The 22218-nt window shown below is 39.4% G+C and overlaps 1 protein-coding gene across 1 annotated transcript in view; it reads right to left on the bottom strand.

Moving 5' to 3' along the window:
• The window catches only part of UGGT2 (UDP-glucose glycoprotein glucosyltransferase 2), a 142075-nt gene that overhangs the window by 2033 nt on the left and 117824 nt on the right, over positions 1–22218 (bottom strand). The window contains 10 exon segments of the mRNA XM_032496763.1: positions 905–1006; positions 1510–2344; positions 4700–4826; positions 7857–7973; positions 10289–10403; positions 11006–11166; positions 13348–13530; positions 16661–16745; positions 17775–17873; positions 20299–20387. Of these exon segments, the coding sequence (XP_032352654.1) occupies positions 2322–2344; positions 4700–4826; positions 7857–7973; positions 10289–10403; positions 11006–11166; positions 13348–13530; positions 16661–16745; positions 17775–17873; positions 20299–20387 (999 nt within the window). The 3' untranslated portion in view covers positions 905–1006; positions 1510–2321.

Here is a 22218-nt window from a genome sequence, read left to right as displayed (position 1 = left end):
AACTGCACTTTTAATATTAAGGAAAAGCCTGATTTTACCTGTAACTGCAGGCTGACAGCCTGTGCTTCCTGGAAGTCCTCTCTCCCTCTGGGGGGAGGTCCTAGGGACCACTGGAGTCTGACCTCCTGTACTGGAGCATCTGAGAGGCGTGAAGACTTTGGATTGTCTTTAGTCTCAGATTCTGGGTTTACTTTATACCTAAAACTTACTACTAAAACTTAAATGTCTTTACCCGGTTAAAGCTCCGAATCTAACTCTCAGATGAACTCTGTTCCGACTTTCCTCTGAGGAGGAGGAGGGCGTGGACTGTAACTTCTCACAGATAGAAAATAACCAATTTTCCTCTCTCCCAGGATTTGATTTTTGTTAAAATTTGATACAAGGTCTGAAAACCAGAATCCAGGAGGGGGAACATCTGTTGGCGCCCTCGGGCTCCTGCCACATGCTCGCCACAGGCCTGCGGTTCAGCTCCCTGAAGTGTCCCCGAGGACGGGAGATTCCCATGTGTCACAGCAGGTATATGCACTTGACACAAAACTGTTAAAGTGAGCCACCTTAAAGGAGAGCCGCCTGTGAAGACATTTATAAAGCTGGATTTTCAGATACAAGGTATCATTCATCTGGAAGTAAGACATGTAAAGTTAACCATTCAAATGACAAGATACAAACTGGGAGGAGAGCCATTGAGGCTGTTTACATTATTCTGCAGTTTGAGCTCACAGTCTGTGAAACAGGCTCATGCACAGTGGAGGTGGAAGTCAGGAGTGACTGTGGCAATCAGGTGCCATTGCCCAGCGCGTGCCCTCTAACCGTCAGCTGGGCTTCTGCCCAGAACATCACAGGAGAGCTCAGCCGGGTTGGTGCGTTTGGCCTCAGCGAGAAGCGTACTTACAGAGTCTCTTACCTCTCACCAAGCCTGACGTTACACCGACTCTGAAGAGGAATGAGCCAGAGACCCCATGGAACTGGCTGCCCAGGGCAGGTTACCACTCCAGCCCTTGGGACCCTGGAAAGCCACAGGAATAGTCGCGTTCCATCAGGCAGGCCACACCCAGAGCACTCCGTGCCATCACAGACAGACACTAACAAGTTACAGAGGGAGGGTTCCTGAGACGGCGCGAGTGGCCTTGTGATCTCTTATTAGGAATGAATGACGCTGCTGGGAGCAGAGTAGTTATTCTCAAATACGCTAAGGAGCTGTGCCGTCAAATAGAGAAGGATTAGATACGTTCAGAAGAGCTCGAAGGAGCAAGAGTAGAGGCTGCCAGTAGACAACGTCTGGCTCACTGGGAGCTTGGTGTGGAGCTGTCCAGAGATGGACTCGCCAGTCTCTAGGGGCAGACAGTTCCATATGAGTCTGGAGTTTCCAAGATGGCCTGAGGCTTTACCCGGCAGGGCCGTGTAAGGGGGGCTGGCACACAGGCTAAAGTCTGTTAGATGTTCCTCAAGCCTCACTTATTAACAGTCATCTGGAGAGCTGCTTAAACAAGTTATGATTCCCACGCTCACCTCAGCTCTACCGAGTCAGCTTCTTCAGGGGACGGGGTCCAAATGACATTGAGGTCTCCTCCGGTCCCAAGAGCCCATGATTCTAGAATAGTTGGATAGTTTTACTCTTCCTACTCATCTAATATACAGCAGGAAAAAGAAACTATTTACATTCTTAACTTAGTTTCTATAAAGCTAGCCGTTCACCTCATAAGCCTGGAAACATCATTTTATGAAATAAAAATTAGAAACATTAAAAAATATAAATGTAGCATAGGGTTAAAACATCATATAGTTTAAGATAAGTAAGTGATTACAGTGCGACACTACTTCATTTAAAAATAATAGTTAGGATATAAATGAGCTTAAATTTTTTAGATTGATATTCAGAGATAACCATGAGTTCTTTTATTTTCTCAGAAGAAGAAAACACAAAATAGGTTTCTCTAATTTTAAATGCATCTTGTGAATAAAGAAATACAGATGCACTTAGGGCTGGAATATCCAAAGACGTAGATGGTGTGATGAATCCCCATGAGGACCAGCTAGTCAGATATGTTCTTCTACTTGGTTATCTGGCAAAATAGCACTAACTGGTGAAAACCCAGTGTCTTAAGCAATCAGGAAAGAGGAACAATCTAGTTTTAGGTACTCAATGGTTATTGCTTATATAACTTAAACTCAGTCAAGACATTAAATACATGTATTTTAAATAATTAATATATTTTAAATTGAAGAATATTCCTTAATGAAACTTCCAGAAGTCTTAGCAGTAGTTCCACACTTCCCCAGCAGGTGGCAGATTTCTTGTCATCTTCTTACAGAAGCCAGTGCTAGAGTTCATCATGTGTCAAAACTGTAGGGGAGGAAACTTTACTTAGCTCTTGAAATATTAAATATCAAATTAGTTTAAATCTCACTGATTTATGAAATAATATAAAAATCACAGGTGCTGGCTGAGGATCCTCTTGCTTGTTAGTTAATACCTACTTGCTTCATTACGTGACATGAGAACAGCTCTTTGTACATTACAGCATCTGTTATATGGAGGCCTTGAAAAATACTAATAGATTACTCACCATGTGCCAAACATCCTGTCATTAATGTAATGTATGGTCCTCATCTAAGATGGGAGGACAGAGCATTCAAACACAGACGTAACTGCTACACAAATGTGAGAATCTTAGAGATCAAAACAGTTTCTTATCCTGCATCACTGAGCTGTCACATACTAGCTGATTTAAGAATACCGAGAATTTGAGATGATATTTTCAGGCAGAAATTAATTAAAATACAACTTAAATAGATCCTGTTCCACAATTCAAGATGGCAGACTATGTTTCTGTCTTCACTAAATTCCACTGGAAAGATAAGAAACAGAAAAGGGAGAGCCATAATGACAGTGGAGGAAGTGGTTATGACACAACACTGGAGGAAAGGCATTAATACATTTCTGAAAGTAGAAAACAGAACACACAGCGGAGATGATGAGTCGACTTGCTTGACAGAGAAAAGCTGCCTCTTTGGATTTAAGTAAAAGAGGACTTCCAATTTCACTCTATATAATTCCACATTGTTTTAATGTTTATCAGTGAACATGTCTTAAATTTGTTATTAAAAATTAAAAAACCCCAAAATCTCTTTTGTAAAACTCATTTATACACATAACCATACACAAACACATACACACAGATATGCATTGTTCTTTAAGATGTGGGTCAATCATAAATATTCTGTAACCTATTTTTTAACTTAAAAATGCGCTGTCTGCACAGACCTATCTTAATTCTCTTGAGAGGCTATGCTGTATTTCATTGTATGTATCAATGTTTATTCAATCAATCCTGTATTGATGGATAGACTCTATTCATTATTAAAAACAATGCTGTAACAAACAATGTGTACATATGTCATTTTATTGTTTAAATATAAATTTCTTATGAATTGCTGGGCCAAAGGGCATATGTATTTTAACTTTTTATGCATATTACAAAATTTCCCTAATTGCTACTGTATGTCTGTGCATGGGACAGCGCTTACTGGTCAACGTCCTTGCTAATGCTGCGTATTGTTAATCCTTTAACTCTTTCCAATTTGATGAGAAACGTTTCATCTCAATGTTTTATGCATTTAAAATTTTTTCTGAGGTAATTATCTGAATTTTCTTTTTGCTTTCTTTCCTTCTCTCCCTCTTCCCTCTGTCTGATCTTTCTCTCCCTTTGAAAACAGTTATACCACTTACAGAATAATCCTTCTGAATTGAAATGGTATCTTTATACTAGATTATTAAAAATACATGGGTGTATTTTAAATATTGAAATTCTCTGACAACACCCATTGGTTTTGTAACAGAGTCAAGATGAAACACAATTTCATGCTTATATGGGAAAGTTTTAATATATAATCATTTCAGCCTCCCTAAAAAATAAGACTGAGGAAAATAAGAATTATATTCTGAACTGGAAAAAAGTACTGTGAGGATTAACTAATATAACCTGTGAAAGTCTCTAACATGCAGACTGGAACACAAAAAAGCTTAGTACTATTTTTAAGAAAGAGCAAAGGACAATAGAAGGACATGCACTGACCAGGAAAAGGAATTATGAGGGAATCAGGAAGTTATACCAGCTTTAAAAGAATATCCAACACATAATACTTATTGGTGTTGAAGGTTCATGTAGGGTGATGAAATGCTAAGGTCACCACGGTTTTTTAAATCTAGGAAATGGAAACAAATTAACCCAAATCACCCTCCAGTCTATGACTAAGGCTTTAGAAGCAGGAACCAGCTTTCCATGGGGAAACCTACATCATGTACGAGATTAATTGAGGAAACAGAAGGTAATACTTGGTTAGCTATGTAAGGCTTTTATTAAACTTTAGGGCTTGGATTTTCACATTTAGGAAATTCAGTGTGTCTCAAAGATAAGTTTTCCTTTTTTTTTTTTTTAACCTCTAAAGACAGTGCTATTACCACCCTTCTACGTGGTGACAGGACTTGAAGCTATATCCATGGGGGAACAGAGTCTCTATCCATGTTTTAAGTTTGTGAGCTTAGTCCACAAAAAAATGAAATCTGTAGTCATGTCACAAACTTTCGTAAAGAAATTCTGACTTAATCATTTGATCACTAAGAAGTGACTTTGTAATTTATTCTAATTTCACTTAATGCAACACATGGTTCACACACCACTGCAGAGTGATAACTTACTCGCACTTGTCTTCTTGTTGTCAAGGTGATCTAGCAGTTGCCGTATCTCAGCATCATACTCCACCCATTCTGGGACAATCCTGGCAGCAGCTTTTAGTTTCGGTTCTTTCGTTTTGGGGTTATTGCACTGAAAGTTTAAGTAAAGCTCTGTTAATGAAAAACCACATTCCAGGAAACATAAAGGAAACACTTGCGGACACTTCTATGTCACTAGAGCAAACAAAATTTTATAAAAAGCACAGCCCTAAGTGCTAAATACTTGAAATGTTAAAATTAGTTTAACAGAGAAAGGGTGAAATGAAATGGCAAATCATAGTTTATGTAAGCAGTAGGTGTTTAATGCAAACAACCTCAATCAGAAATTTAAACAAAAATCATTTAAAGACATTCTGATGGTTCATAAGAAGTTTGTCAAACAATTCTGTAAAATGTTTTCACGGAAGATTACTGACCATCCTGTAAAAGAACACATAATGAATTATTTTCTTGCCTTTTCTCTGGGCTAAAACCTCGTTTACATACTTTATATTTTCCATAGACAAAAACTATTTGTTATCCTTTAGAAATGTCTTGAGTTTCTTTGGCAGAAATACTCATCCTCCTTCATATGCCTCTGTTCTAACTAGCAGCTATGATATTAAAAATCAGTTAATTGGAGCTTATTTGTCAAAATACTGATAGTTGTCAAATTCAGAGTAGTCCATAAATCTCCACACCTTAAACATACTCAGTCTGTTTTACAGGCACAGTGGAAAAACTCAGTCTTCATGGTTCCAAGTCTTAGTAAGACTCAGACAGTCCACACTTACTAGTAGTAAGACCTATAAACGCCACAACTTTGTGTGAGTGTATGTGTGCATGCCCACACGCAGAATCTTAGTTTCTTATGTGCAAAAGAGGAAATTAAAACAAGATCATCTGCAAGGTTTCTCTAATATTTGATTCAACTGTTTAATTAGCAATTGGTCCTACTATAGTGTTTCTTGGGAAATTAAAGGTTAAAAGGCAAAAAGTATAGGAGGAGTTTAAGAAGGATCTGACTTTGGATGTATTTAAAGGTACAGCAGACAAGACCTGCTAATGGGTTGGATGTGAACTGTGAGAAAAGAGAGGCATCAAAATGACCCTGATGTCTTTGGCTTGAGCAATGTAACGAATGGAGATGCCCCTGAGACAGGAAAGACTGTGGGGGGAGCAGCTACTTCACAAAGTTACCCAGGCATCCCACCTGCCCTCTGCGAGGCGTTAACAGAGAGCGTGTCTTGAAGCCACTTCTACGTGCTGTTTTCTAATGGTTGCCCCAACTTCCCTTCCCCTTCATCCCTCAGTTATGAGCCCTGAGGCTGCTGCCTTAATCCCTTCCTCATCCTCATTAAGTATTTTCAGTTCCTTCCACTGTGGATTTTTTCTCCAGTGATGCATCTCTGGAGGAAGTGGGAAACAGGATCTTCTTTGTAGAAATGAACTTCACAGGTAATGTGCTCTATAAAGTAAAGATAATGGAACTACTTTCTAGTTGTCTCAGAGACGATTAAAACAAAAATACTATGTTTTCCTTAGTTTACGCTAGTTTCCTCCCCTGCAGTCTCTGTCAGTGGTGCTGAAACGAGGTGACCATGCCCCCCAGGGGGTCTTCAGCAAAGTCTGAGGCATTCTGATAGTCCCGACGAGGGGTGGGGGGCGCTGCTGCCATCTACAGGGGAGCCGCGCACCAGCAGGACCCTCGCTTAGGTCCGTGCCTGGGTGTGTGTGAGCCCACTGAGATTTGGGCACTTGTTAGGGTAGCTCATGTTAACCTCAGCACTAAAGACCCCAAGGGGAACTCATGTCGCTAATGTATGAGTCACAACCCTATGAGTTGTGCTCAGTAATGCTCTTGACCTCTCTATAGAGATTTCCCTTGCTTTTCCTTACGAATGCCATCTCGTCTCTGCTGAATTCTGTCACCCATGACTGCACCCTACCATTCTGGCATGCTCCTTTTTCCCTGTACCTTTCTACACGTATCTGGAAAAAGGTCTCTATATTTTATTGTCCTGCTTATTTTGTTCAAAACCATGAGTTCTAATATTTTGACAATTTGTTCTTCAGTGATGATCTTGTAAACAATTAGACTTAAATTTGCACATAAAAACAACATGGTCAGAAAAAGAATGACAATACCTTGTAGCTATTAAAAATAATACATAGTATGGGAATGTAGCTTCTAGACAGTTGGACAATAAATTAGTTTGAAATATTTCATGTCTAGGAGATTTAAACTGTAGCATATGCTGCTTAAAATGAAAAACTAAAGAAAAAATTTCTCAAAAATAATGAAGAAACAGAGACATGTATAGGATAATTTAAGTAGACAGAATTATTTTGGTTGTCTTTATGTGAGAAAATTATTGGCAGGAGAACAAAACTGATAATATGTTAAGATGAGAGCTAATCCATAAACGTTTCAGCCAGCTCATGGCCTTTCTTTCAAAAGGCCCTGTGCCCAAAAGAATGATCACAGCTGGCCTGAGACTGCTATTCTTAGAAAGGTCTGCTGGCAAGGCTGGCCCTTGGCTGGCATCTGGGAACCTGGGTGTCAGGAGTGTTCCCACCATTCCCTGACAAGAATGGCTCACTTTCCCTAAATAGCACAAATAATGGTTCATGCCGAGTGCTGGCTTTCCTGCTGGGTGCTGGGAATTTTGGTGCGTGCCAGGTAGAGGGGTGCTTACACAACCAGCCCCCAGTAAGGCTCCTGGGCACTGGGTCTCTGGTCAGTGTCCCTGACGGACCACAGTCCACACGGCTGCTGTACTTCTCGCAGCCGAAGAAGGTAAGCTCACAGGGAGAGGGCTTTTGGAAGCTTGAACATCGTTTTCTCTGAACTTGACTCCAAGTGCCTTTCTCCTTTGCTGATTCTGCTTTGCATTTTCTTGCTGTGATAAATCACAGCCATGACTCTGAGTCCTGAGTCCTCTTAGTGAGTCATCAAACCTGGGGGTGGCCTGGGGGCCCCTGACACAGCCCTATACTTGCCAACCTATGTGAATATGGCAGCAAATAACACGCTGGGTGGCAGGGTGCCCTGCGTGTGCCACCCCATCTGTAAGGCAGAAAAGATTTCTGTTGGAACATTTTCATGTCTGCTTATACCAGTGAAAATGCAAACACTCACCAGATCGATCGTTTTGGCTCTCTGTTTGGATTCATCGTCACACCAGGTTTCACACCACAGCCAGTCTTGAGGAAGAGACTTTATGGCAACTTGGTAAATCATGTAATTGGGAAGATCCTACAGAAAAAAAAAGTGATTTAAACATAGAGGTGCCGAAATTACAGTCAGAGTGAAAGGCGGTGATGGTGTCATTTAGATTATAAACAGACCCTTAAAAAATATTCAAATCTGAGATACGCCTATATTTTTAAGCTTTAAATCATTATTTTGACCCAATCACTCTGTGTCATGAATGAACCCGTGCACTGAAACTAAGCCCACACCTGCCCGGGACCTCCCCTCCCACCCCTCCGCATCCCCTCTCTGTCTGCCTCGAAACACCAGGACTAGGCACTCCCATCACGCCTGCGGTTACTGTTCATGCGGTCACCACCACACTCCCCAGATTCTGAGGTGACTTTTCACTTCCCCATTGGGGAACTATGTTCACTGAATACTTCCTTATTTCTGCATACTCAGGGCTTGCTTTCTTTTTTGGGGGGAGGGGTAATTAGGCTTATTTATCTATTTATTTATAATGGAGGTACTGGCATTGAGAGGAGAAAGAGCCAGAGATAAAGATTTGGGAATTACTGGCAGACAGCTGGAAATTAAAACCCTGAATGTAAGTAAGAATGACAATAGAGTGGGTACAGAATGGGAAGGGGGCCACGAGCAGAAACAGAGGATAGCAAGGTTTAAATGAGAGACAGAAAAGGAGCAGTTCTCAAATTACTGTGGGAAAGTCGCGGACATCAGCGAGGGACCAGGAAGAACTGGTGTTATCAAAGCCAAGGGAGTTTCAAGAAAGGAGAGGACAAAACCACTCCTGTTGAAAAAACGCAAATGAAAAGCAGTGGGACGCGTTCACTGGGTAAGACGCCGCCACGCTGACGGCGGTGGGAAGTGTTCAGTGGACTTGGCGGGTACGGGCGCTGCAGAAGGACCCCCCCCCCCCAAGCGCGGCGACGCAGATCCGGGGCGGGGGGGGGGGGTGGGCCCGCGGACGGCGCTGGTCTGCTTGACACGCGAGTCCTTCCCCTGGTCACCCGCGGGCAGCCCGGCGCCTCACAGGCTTCACTTGTGTGTGAGACTGAGGGCTCCTTAAGAAGAACCCACCGGGAGCTGCACTAAGAATGACAGAAACGCAGCATTCACAGTCTACGTCTGGAAGGCTCCTGGGGCTTACTGAGGACTCTAAGTCTGTTTTCCACTAACTGGCAATCCTGAAAGGACGCTGCGTGCGCGCACACGCATACTTGGAGTTCTCCCAATTTTCAAGAATGACTTCTAAAATAAATCAGCCCTTCACCAGTGTGGACTTGAATCAATCATTAGTATCTTGACCTATGATTTTCCATTTGCTTGATTTTCAAAGGGCCTCAACTACATTGTCTAGACCCTCTGTGACCTCTCTTCCCTCCTTCCCCCTCATGCTGTTCGCGCCCCCTCTTCCATTCCTCAGACGGACAGCCGCCTCCCCCCATCCCCGAGCGGGGACTGCTGCGGCGGGTCTTCTGTCTGCGTGAGGTTCCCACAAATACCTGCGTGGTCGGCTCCTGAGCCTCCGTCTGAACGTCGCCTTCACAGGGACAGACGGCCACTCCAATTTGCAGCAGCAAACCCTAGCCCCTCTTCCCCATTCTGAATTCTGTCATGTTTTCCTGTTTTATTTTTTCTCCAATGCACTCATTACCTTTAAATATTGTTCACTTATTTATTTAGTTATTTTCCGACTAGAATGAAAGCACCATGCACTAAGGGTCTCTGTTGTGTTTTCTGATGGCCCAGGGTTTGGGAGAACATCCTGACACACAGCAAGTAATTCAGCGGACGCCTGCTGAGTGAGTGGACAAGCAAGCATGGTTCTAGTAAGAACCTACATTCTTTATTCCTGGAAAGAGGGAACAGTGAGAATTGGGGGCTGCAGGTCTTCTGCATCTGCTTAAACTGTGAAAATGAGGACATTAGTGGGATATAATAATGAGGAAATTAGGGGGAAATGAGAAATAAAGTATCTGTGAGTAAAAACAAGATGTAAGGCCGTAGCCAGGTAGGGCACAGAATGGAGGGAGTTTGTTTTGAAGATCAGAGAGAAAGAGGAAGAAAGAGGAAGAGGGAGGGAGGGAGACAGACGTTAAATGACCGTGGAAAGTGAGACAGGGTGTACGGCAGAAAGAAGAGATTTAAGGATGGAAAAGTGAAGGTCAAACACAATTGGTTCTGAGAATGTTGGGCTTGAAGTGAAAAAGCATGTAAGTTAAAATATCCACTATGAAATTGTATGAAGGGAAGGAAGAAGCTGAAAATGTAAGATTTCAAAGTTTATAAGCAGGCAGTTGGAGCAGTCTATGTCTATGTACTAAAAATTATTCTATGAATGTTTTACTTACCTGATCGAGGTTTGAAAGACTATGTGGATCTTTACTGAGAGTTTGGTACTGGCCCCGGAGCCTGTCACCTGCTGCAATTCTCCTGAATTTCTTGAGATCTACTACGTATAAGGCACTGCAAAAAAAGGAACACTCCTTGACAGCCTATGCTGTTTGTGTTTCTACTTTCCTCCAGTTACTGCCTACAGCCACAGTATTAACTTTAGATCACTTTAGATAAGTCTAATCATAATGAATCCTTTCATAACCTCCTCCCAGTGTCTAATACTGTGTTTCCAGGGTGTCACCTCAAGTTCTTCTAAGATCTCCTGAAACTCACGGCACTGCAAAACAGTAACAGCTGTAAAGACAGTATCTTCATCTTGCTCTGCGACAAACCAAGTTTAAATCTTCTTTAGTACTTAGGAACATAGAGTCGAGCCATATTACTTATGTTTAACTTCTAGCTCAGCTCTGTACTAACAGCAGAAGCCTGGGCCAGGTACATAAATGCTGTGTGCCTTGGTTTCCACATCTGTAAGATAGTGATGGTAATGATCTCAAAAGGTTGTCACAGAGATTTTATGAGTTAATGTATGTAAAGTCTTATAAGAGTGACTGGCATGCAATAAGCACTATATAATTGGTTGCCACTATGGTATAATTTCCAAGAAAACTGAATATTGTGATTCAGTAAGTTATTTATTTACTAAAAGGTAAGAATATGAATTTTCTTACCTGATATGGTATTTCCTTCTTAAAAGATGTGATGCCCAGTATCCTCTTTTCCAGAAACGATACCCATCCATTTCCTTGCGGCTGTCACAGAAGGGCGTGTACCCATAAGGAGCTCCACCCAGATCAAAGTCTCGAAGTTCTCTTAGGTCATGTCTCACAATCTGAATAATTAGAATAGTTTCTTTGATGAAGATCATAAATATGAGCCCTTTTTTAAGTGACTCTCAAGTAATCATTACCTTGTTGTAGAAAGACAGAGAACTGAGTTTCCCCACAGTTCTTTCATGTTGCACAAGTTTACCAAGTTTCTAGTTTTTTCCTCTTGTCCTTACAGATTAAAAGAAACCTGTAATTTACATACCTAGTCTGTATGACAGTGGACTTACTCACTAATAAGAACAGCTTGTTGTATCATTTTTAATCAAGGTTTTTAAATATTGTTTTTAAAATGGAAGTAGAGTTGATGTACAGTATTATGTAAGTACAATATAGTGACTCAATTTTAAAGGTCATACTCCATTTATAGTTATTATAAAACATTGACTATATTCCTCATATTGTACAATATATTCCTGTAGCTTAGCTTATACCTAATAGTTTGTACAGCTTACGCCTCTCCCTTGTAACACCCCTCCCCCCTCCTCTTCCCCACTGCTAACCCTGAGCTTGTTCTCTATGTCTGTGAGCCTGCTTTTTTGTTATATTCACTAGTTTGTTGTATTTTTTAGTTTCCACATATAAGTGATACTATACAGTATTCGCCTTTCTCTGACTTATTTCACTTAGCATGATGCCTTCCTAAGTCCATCTATGTTACTACAGATGGCAAAATTTTGTTCTTTTTTATGACTGAGTAGCATTCCATTGTATGTATATATATACTACCACATCTTCCCTATTCATTCATCTGTTGATGGACACTTCGGTTGCTTCCATATCTTGGCAACTGTAAATAATGCTGCTATGAATATTGGGGTGCATGTATTTTTGAATTAGTTTTTTTTTTTCCCCAGATACATACCAGGAGGGAATTGCTGGGTCATATGGTAGTTCTATTTTTAGTTTTTTGAGAAACCTTTATACTATTTTCCACAGTGGCTGCATCAACTTACATTCCCACCAAGAGAATAGGAAGGTTCCCTTTTATCCACATCCTCACCAACATGTTATTTGTATTCTTTTTGACGATAGCCATTCTGACAGGTATGAGGTGATATCTCACTGTGGTTTTGATTTGTAATCAAGGTATTATAACAAAATATATTTTGGGAAGGAATTAAATATATAAGTACGTAGCTCTTAACTTCTGAAGGTATAGATTAATAATTTAAAATCTTCTTTATGATATAGCTCCATTATTGTGTATTGGCAAATATTAGTTTGAATCATAAAGAAAAATCTCCTGATTATTCTCCATGGCTTCAATGAAGTAACATTAGTATGCTTCATTGCTTAATAGACTCTAGCCTGCTGCAAAATATTACTATGTATATTGAGAGAAATAAGTTTTATGTTAGATGGTATGTTTGGCAATATTTACTTCATTACACATAGGTCTACAACCTTAGTTTTTAATTATAATGATTCATATGTATCAATTTGGAAAATACACAATTTAAAATACAAATTATAAAATAGGATTTGAAAATATATTTTTGGTCCTAAATATAAACACTAACTTGTACATTTAATTTATATGACATTTATATTCACATATTACTATTCTTAGAAATTCTGTATATTAAAATTTTTTTTTTTTACCATTAATGATTACAAAGGCATGCAAGGAGGGAAGGGGAGAGTCATAAACATTTTTGGATATATAAATTTTAACTATAAATTTTTTGGCCAAATTTAGGGCTTTTTCTTTAGGTGGTAGAATGATGGCTAAGTGCCAGAGACCCAGAGCCGCTGAAGGCGGAGGAAAGAGAGGATGTGTGTGATTACTAACTTTCCAGCAAGAAGAAACAGTTCATTTTAAACAAGTTTCAGCTCATTCAAATCATATAACTCTTTTTATTATGACTAACACAAGTATTTGTTTAATTACCAAAATACAAAAAAAAAAAAAAAAAGAAAAAAACCCCACCACCCTACTACTTCAGAGGAAAAACTGCCGTGTCCTAAGGAATAAATGGCACTTCTGGCAACACCTTTGATTTTTCCCTGGAACGCTGATGCTTTTCTTTTAAAAGACACTTTGCTTATATGTCACAATCATGTCATGCTTATGTAGCATGGCAGCAAAGACAGTAATAAACAGCAGCAATATAAACTGAGTCCCTCTACTCAGAAATGTACACAAGTTCACGCATTCCTGAAAACAACCGTTATCTCATTACCTGGTCAGCATCAACAAAAATGATTTTGTCCACTGCAAGAGGGAAGAGGACGTCAAGGAAGAGAATCTTATAACCCCAGATAATCCTCTGCTTTTCTGTCTGCTGATGAAGCCATCGGGGCCACCTGTACTGGACTAGTTCATACTGGAATCCATACTCCTTGGCCATGTGAGGGATCACCTCCTAAAATGCACACAGAAATCAAAGAACACGTTCACGGAACAGAGAGTAGTTTTTGTTTTAGAGAAAAAAATTAACATTTCAAAAGTTAGAGTTTCCTATAAATTGTTACAAATGAACTGGTAAAATGTCTAAGTAGTACTTCTACAACTTACACCTCTTAATCAGAAATAGGAAAACGCTGACAAATATAAAAACACAACTGCACGTAAAACTATATAAAGACATCAAAAACAGGTACAGTATGTTAATTAGCAAACTATTAACCAAGATAATTGTTCCCCTACTTTTACTACTAGTGTTTGACCTGAGAAAACTTGATGTAGAAAGAAAAGCCTCTGCATCTGGATCATCTGTGTATCAGACACTGTGACCATGGCAACATGTCATTTGGTCAGAGATACGAAGATGAAAAGGGTGTACAGAGAACACAAAATGAGTTGTAAACTGATAAATCAGATTCTCTGTATCAGTTCCATGTTTGAGATTTATGACTACTTAATTCAAGGATTAAAAATGCAAGGTAGTTACAGTAGTATGAATATTTGACACTTGATTCAGTGTCTTACAGGCTTAGAGTATCTTACTCTGTTTAAACCAGAGCAGTTGGTTCAAGAGCCCAACGACTGAGAGGGATGATGGAAAAGGAGGGGTAAAGACAGCACCTGCGCTTGTCTCCTCAGTTCTCACCTGCAGCTAGGTGCTGGTTTTATGTCTCCCTGCTTTTGTAAGAACAGTGTAGATTTAAATTATGTTCCTTACTGTAAGCACCGGTTTTATCTGTGAGTTGCAAAATGGTGAAATTATGGCTAGAACAGTTGCTGAGAATCATTGCTTCTGTTTCAAATTTTTTTTAAAAAAATTAGGAGAAATGAGAAAAACCTTCTTATTCAACAAATATGTATTAAAAAATATTCGCTGAGCAAGCACTTTGTGCCGGGCACTATTCTGAGCTCTAAAGATAAAGCAGTGAAACAAAACATAAAATCATGGCCCTCATGAGGCTTACATTTTAGAGAAAATAAACAAAATTAGTTATCTATAGAAGATGGTGCTATGGAGAAAAATAAAAATGGGAGGGAAACAGAGTGAAAGATCAGAAGGGACTGTCAGTTCATACAGAGCAGCAGGAAAGGATTGTTCCCAGAGCAGGTAATGCTCAGCGACGATCTGACGGGAGACAGGAGGTATGCTTTTTTTTAAAACTGAAGGGAAAGGATCTAGGGTGCTAGTAATTTCTGTTTCTATAACTGGCTGCTGGTTATAAGGTGTTTTAAGTTTGTAAAAATTCAAAGTTGCACATTTACAATTTGTGCACAGTGTATTTCACTGAAAAAATTTTTTAAAGATAAAAATTTTGAGGGAGAAGAACCAATTACAAAAAGGGAAATATTATTTCAGACATAGTGTTACTTTTGGCCACGTAGTGAAACCAGACTTCCATCCACACATAGCACTATGTTTCTAGCGAATGATGTAATTTCCTGTTAAGAGAACCTTCAGACTGTGTCACCTCAATTTACGCAGAGTAAAATCCCTCTATGCAGTGTTGGATAACATGTTAGAATTTTAGTAACAAACTAGTAAGACTCCTTGTCTGTATCTGTGGTTTCTTTTTTCAGTTTTCAAATGCGTACAGGAGGCAGCGCTCTTGGTGGTGGTGGGGGCAGAGGGGCTGCTACTTAAGGGTTAAGCACCCGGGCTTTGAGGTCAGGATGCTTGGGTTCATATCTCAGCTACTGATTAGCTGTTTGATCCAGGCCTGTCCCATAAGGGACAAATCTTACTCAAAGAATGGTTGTGCCCTTTGCCCGTGGCTCCTGGGAAGTAACTGCTACCCCCGGAATGTCCTGCTTGATAAGAACGTCTTTATTTACTGGGGGACCTAGGCCACACCAGATAATCTGTGCAAACAATGGGATTTCTGATGGAGACCTTGGGCCACAAGACACCAGCTCCAGCTCTGAAGGGGCTAGTGGCTAAGGGCAGCCACGGTGGCCATCAGGTGGGTCTCTGTGGCCAGCCTCCAAAACAAACTCTGGACACCAAAGTTTGAGTGAGCTCCCTCACTGGCAACACGCCATGTGTACTGTCACAGTCTTGCTGGGAGAGCTCAGCTCTGGCCACACGGCTCCACTGGGAGAGGACAACTGGAAGCCCCGGGTCTGGTCACTCCGGGACCCTGCCCTATGAGTCTCTTTGCTGATTTTAACCTGCATCCTTTTGCTGTCATAAACTATAACTGTGAGTACAACTGCTTTTCTGAGTTCTGTGAGCTCTTCTGGTGAGTTACTGAGCTTCAGGGTGGTCTTGGATACCTCCCAACTGTGCAGGCCAGTTACGTAACTTCTGAGTCTTGGTTTTCTGGGAACAGGACTTTATGAAGAGCAACTGAGTAACATAGGTAAAGTACTTAGCACGCTGCCTGGCAATACTAGGGAACAGAGCATGGCTGGCTGTTTTTATTTCTGCCTTCACCACTGGCTTTGGTCTAGAGAGAGAACACCTTTGAACTGCTGTTGAGTGAGACCCTAACTTGCCTGGAATTTGATTAATAGGAAGAAACAGGGCACATTCTGTGGCAGGAGTAAAGGGTAACAGATGTTGGCCATTGGAAAACTTCTAAATATAAAATGCCGCAGACACTTACCGTACTGCCCACATTACCACAGCAACTGAGGAGCTGCACGTGACACAAGAACCTCACTCTTCTGGGTACTATCCACTGATTTTCTATGGTGCAGTTTTCGTATTTTTAGAGACTACTGTTCCTTTCTTTGTAAAAATGTGACAGAATCTAATTCTTTTAATTGACAATCTGCACATATTTTTCATTGCCAAATTTTATTTAATTATTCATTATCATGAAAACCTACTGAGTTTACTTCAAAACAAAGCATCTCCTACTGTCCTTTTAATTACCTCTTTAAATAGAAGTTGCACAGAATTTTTCTTAAGCTAGATAAAAAAATAACGAATACCAAAGTTTTAAATTGATTAAATACAGTACTTTGAGTAAATATACATTTCAAAAGACTCACTCTCAAAAGAGAAATGTTACATAAACTTACAATTATATAAAGAATTTACTATTCAAATATTAGCCACTCTATAAAAAAATTAATGTACTTACTTTAAACGTCGGTGAGAGATAATTTTTAAGAAACCAGAACTTCACTGGTGTTTTGGTGTTACGTAAAACAGAAAGCATCATAATTCTGGATAAGAGAACAATAAATTCAATAAATTAACATTAATAGGAGTTCATCCTACTTCTCTTAAGGCTTTTAAATGTTTAAAGATATTAATTAGGAGTTTCTCACTATGAATTATGGAGAAACAGAGTGAAGTATCTTCAGATATCATGGCTGCACATCAGTTATGTGACTGCGTAAGAATAATGTGTATATATGTATACCTGATACATATTAACTGATTGCTTTTTGTTTGTTCCACCTAACAAGAGAAGGAAGGTAGTCTGAAACAGTCTTGTTTAACTAAACTAGAATCTAATTTTGGTTCTATTACTGTGTCATTAATAGCAGGTGTGTGCACTTCGAAGGGCTGAGCAACTGTCTATATTGATACATTCGCTGGGCAGGTCACTTGTTTTGCTATCCCGCATCCCTGAATCAGAGAAGACAGGGATATATCTAAAGTACCATTTTAAAATGTCAACACATTTAAAATTCAAACATTTTTGAGGCATTTTCTGTAATCCTTCTACATAAACAGTTAAAGAAAATAGCCCTTTGTGTTTGTTAATACTGCCTTCCTCCTCTCAGCCCTCTCCTTTTTACAGAACAAAGGAGGATTTCTTCACTAGAAAAGGAAAATTTACTATATAATTTTTTCTCACTTATCATCCTACTACAAAATTTGTCCATTTTCTAACCTTAAAGGACACCAACATTTCAAATCAAACTCATGAAATTTTATTGTATTTAGAAAATATACTTCCCTCATAATTTTAGGTAAAAAAAAAAGCAAAGTGCAAAGCAGTATGTACTTTGTTACTATTTAGGTAAAAGGGAGTTAAAAATATATATCTGCTTGTCTATACATATCTTTGGCAGGATATGAAAATAATAAAATTGGTTTCTTGTGGGGAAGTAACTGGGTATCAAGGAAACAGGTGGGAGATTTTTTTCCACTGTAATTTCTTTTATTCTTTTGAACTTTAAAAATTTCTTCGGGCTACATAAATGTGTTACTTTTCAAACCATTAGATTAAAAAATATACCTACCTTAAAAAGCGTTCATATAAATGGCCAGAAGCAACTGAAAAGATGTTTAGAACGTCTGTTTCTTGAGTGTCTCTTTTTGTATGCAACCTCCTTGTGAAACTTGGAATAAAAAAGAATGATCAACAGTTTAATATACATCTGCAGACTTTACATACCTACATAAAATAAATTTGATAAGAAATAAAAATAGGGATGCTTTTCATAATGAATTACATTATAAAGAAATACTTGTCCTAAAAATTATAGATTTTTTATATTTAAACACGTGACAATTTGAAGTTTTATGATTTTTAAAAATGTACAGCACAGAATGCAATTATATTAATTATATTGTTTCTAGGTTAGTGAGGCAGTATCTCTGAATCTCTGTGAATTACAAGAGTTGCTTTAAGAACACAGAATGAGTGGTAACACACCATGGCTATGTCTCATGTAAATAGGCCAACAGTGAGGGAAGAAACAGAACATGAAGTATTAACTGTGGTGATTTCTCATATGTGGTGACAGCGTAGATCCTTGAGTGCTGTGACATGGAGTCCCCAGGATAAAATGTTATAAAAGGCACCAGCAGTTTAGAGCTCCTCTGGTGAGGAAGTCTCCATTCCACGCAGGCTACAGAGATTGCTGTACCGTGGGTGCCCCTCCACGAGGAATAAGACAACACCAGGGAGCCATGTCCGCACATTGGTTTCTATCACAAAAGCTTCATCTGGGCCCAGCTGTCACTGTCACCAATTTCTGGACCCAGACCAGACTTTGATATGCCCCATCTCATACACAAAAGTGACTGAATCTTTTATCTGGGGTATTTATAATGTATCATTTCTTCTTTTTCCTATTTAAAATTTTTATTTAAATAAAAATCTCATTTTTATATACACAGATATTTAGAATGACTAAAATTTGGAAAGCTAAATAATTCACAATCAAAGTGGAATATATTCTGCCAAATAGGAATTGTTATACAGAGATATTTTTCACAACTATTTTCACTGTAATCCCCTAAATAAGAAAAATACACAGTCGACTCAGGGAGGAAAAAAATCACTCTAAGTTAGGATTAAAAACAAGACAAAAGAAGTGAGAACACTGTAATGTACAAAATATTCATGTATCTGGAGGAGCTACCATTCCCTAAACTTACCTGCTCTCTCTTCCTAATGAAGCATTATTTGGTTTTGGTTTCTCATCTGTAGAGTAAGTGGCAATGCCGTAGTTTAACAGTTACCTTTATTCCTTTCAGTCTGTACTGTCTGGTTCTGATGGAAGGTCATGGGCAGACAGACACTCTTTAACATGCCCAGGCTCTGTTTCATCATCCCCTGTCAAACATACCTACTCTCCAAATCATCTCAAAGTGAGTGAATCTGAGCCTTTCTCAGTCAGTAACCAGTTCAACCCTGGCACATCTTGGAACAGTAACATGATTCTCACCAAGTAAGGGGTCAGCTATAGAGAGAGACCTAAACTGGGCAAAATCCAAAATGATGAGAATCCAGAGTGTGGTTGGTGTAACAAAATCTGCCTAAAGTTTCTATTTCTTATCCTTGATAAAAATGATCAATAGTTCTCCATCATAGTTCAAATTAACTTCAGATCTCTAAAATGGACTTTCAGAGCCTCTATAATCTGGATCTACAGCAGACCTTTTTTTTTTTTGCCCACTTAACACCCTTTACACTTCTAGTCACAATAACCTGGTACTGTGGGCGGATAACCATCCCTCCTCTAATTTCATTCTCCAAAGTTCCGGTGGGGCGGGCCTTCTCCCTAGCGCCAGAGGCAGGCACGTGACCCAAGCTTAGGCGATTAGAGTCACAGGGGTCAGTCCAGTCTGGCATATGGGGCTATAGCTGGACCAACGAGTCAGCCTTGGAACTTGGCTGGTACTATTTGGAAAGAGGCAATTTCCTCCCACTGGAGATGGCAAGTTTTTTCCTTGTAAAAGTTTGTCTGAAAATGAAGGAGGCAGAAATAATAGAACTAGGAGGTGGAGAAAGAATTTCTGGACCACATCACCGGAATGCCCAAAGTCAGCTCTACCCTGGACTCTTTAGGTATGTGAGCCAATATACGCACGTGTGTGCGTGCGTGCATGTACTCCTTTTAAATTGAATATAGGTCCCAGTCTAACTTAGAGATTCCCCATTATAGTCAATATCCCAGCCAACCTGGGCTGCTTCCTGCTCCTTGAGGAATATACCCAATCTTTCTGACTTCACATAACCTGGTACGCTCATTCTGTTTCCTGTCCACCCTTTAGAACACGCTTCTCCAAAGAGTCTTTTCTGAGGTTCCCCCTAACTGGATATAGCCTTTCTCTCCTTTGGTTTGAACAGCACTTTATGTTCAGCTGTCTTACAGCTCCAGTTTGCTATCTTGTATTATGAACATTTATGTATTTGCGTTATCCCTTCTAGAGAAGATCTGTGCTTGGCTTCAAAGTTTACCATCTGCAGGGCATCCATGTACCAGACTCCTGGTGAATTTATAGTTACATGTTCAAATATTCATTAGTAATTACCTTTTAATGGAATCCCACATTCCTTTTTTTTTTTCTTCATTTTTACTGGAAAGGATATCTTCCTTAATTTTGTCTGGCTTTTTTTGCACCTAGATAGCATGGTTAAAGAAAAACTTTAGAATTTTGTAGCTTTAAATATTATGCTGCGTAGTTAGAAATATATTAGGTAAGGTTATGGTCACAAATCTAAGATAGTTATAGTAAATAAAGCCAAGAAAGATCTTAGTATATTATAGACACAATCTAGTTTCAACTATCAGTTCAACCTCTTGTTTTTAGTTCTTCTGGTGGTTACCTCCATACTCCTGAATAATGTTCTTAAACTTGTAATTACTAAATTTTCAGCTTGGAATGTTACTGACTATTTATCTGGACATTATTCATTCGTGGTAATGAAAGGCGAGTAGCTTATTTATGCCATCCCTCCCACCCCCTTTGTCAGGGAAGGTTTCAGTAATACTATTTTTATCATTAGTTCTCCTGAGTATTTTCGTAACTTGAAATAATATTTAAATCTATTTTTTTATTCCAACAAATTCAACAGTTTCTCTTGCATACCCGATTACAAAGATACTAACATCTACCTTCTCCCTCTGCCTCCCAGCTTGTTAGCTAAACCTTTACTGTAGCATTGTAAATGTAGGCCATATTTAGTTTGGTAAACATAATTACACCTTTGCACTGTGCTATTTTTATTCTGCAACTTGAAAATCAGCAAAAAGTGCTCATTGTGACAACGTAAACACCACTCCCTGAAGAGTCTGAAAGGCTACCACCGCTGCCTTCCCCCCGCAGGTTACGACGACGCGCCCACCGTGCTGCTCCTGGGAGGCTCTCCCCGTTACACACGCATTCTGCTTTCTCACATTTCACCGAGAGAGAAGTATTTTTTTTCTTGGAATTTTACTGATTTTTTTCTTGTGGTGAGATATGTTTCTTCTTTGCCACGTACCTAATATTTTCCAGCTTATTATTCAAGTTACTTAGCTGTCTGGAACTCTTGTCTTCTTGAAGGCATTCTTCTTGGAGCTTAGCAATTCACTGCCTGTCCCTCTCAAGCTTTCTTCGTATTAGAGTTCTGATTAATTTCACCACTTCCTGCAATACCTGTTTTCCTCTCTCCTGCTATTCATCTTCATTGTGCTGACAAACACCTTCAAGAAGGGGTATGAAAAATAATTTTTCTAATTTTCACGCTTCAGAGAATAACTTCATTTTGCCTTCATATTTGATTAAGAATTTGCCTAAAGAATCCTAGGTTCAAAATAATCTTCTTCAAAACATTAAAATCTTTGTTTTGCTGTCTTGAAAATAAAGTGTCTGATGCTAGTGTTAGTGTCATTCTATTGCAGTGACCTGCCTTTTCTCCCTGATTTTTTTTTTGACAGGTTGAGGACCCCTTTAATTCCAAAAATTCATTCACCTAAGAAAGTACATCAGAAAATCTCTGCAAAAAGTTTTCTCCCTGGATCTTATGGGCCATTTTTATTAGATTGATTCTAATTTGTGGACCCTCTGACGTAAACGTTTTTATCCTTATTTGTGGGAAACTTTCCTTCCTCTATTTTCTGTTTTTCCTTTCTGGAATTCCTAATCGTGGGCCACTGGGGTTCATGGGCTGATCTTTTAGGTTGTCTATCTCTTCTCCTTTTTCCCTGTCCTTTGGCGTAATTCTGAGAGGAGGATGGTGAGGAGATAAAACTGTGTCATTAGAAGACAACTGAAGGACCCAGGTATGATTAGGCTGTAGAATGTTTGCTTCAGGTAGGGCGTGACTGTTACCCTCAAAGACTTGATGGCTTTGGTGAAAGAGTTAGATGTGCTCTATACCAGGGATGAACAGGTCAAATTAGAGCCAATACAGAGAGTGAAAAAATTCAGTTCAAGAAAAAGAAACAATTTTTCAGTAGGTCAAAATTC

Source organism: Camelus ferus, chromosome 14, assembly GCF_009834535.1.
Source record: "Camelus ferus isolate YT-003-E chromosome 14, BCGSAC_Cfer_1.0, whole genome shotgun sequence".
Lineage (NCBI taxonomy): Eukaryota > Metazoa > Chordata > Mammalia > Artiodactyla > Camelidae > Camelus > Camelus ferus.
This window is presented reverse-complemented; position numbering and strand designations above follow the sequence as displayed.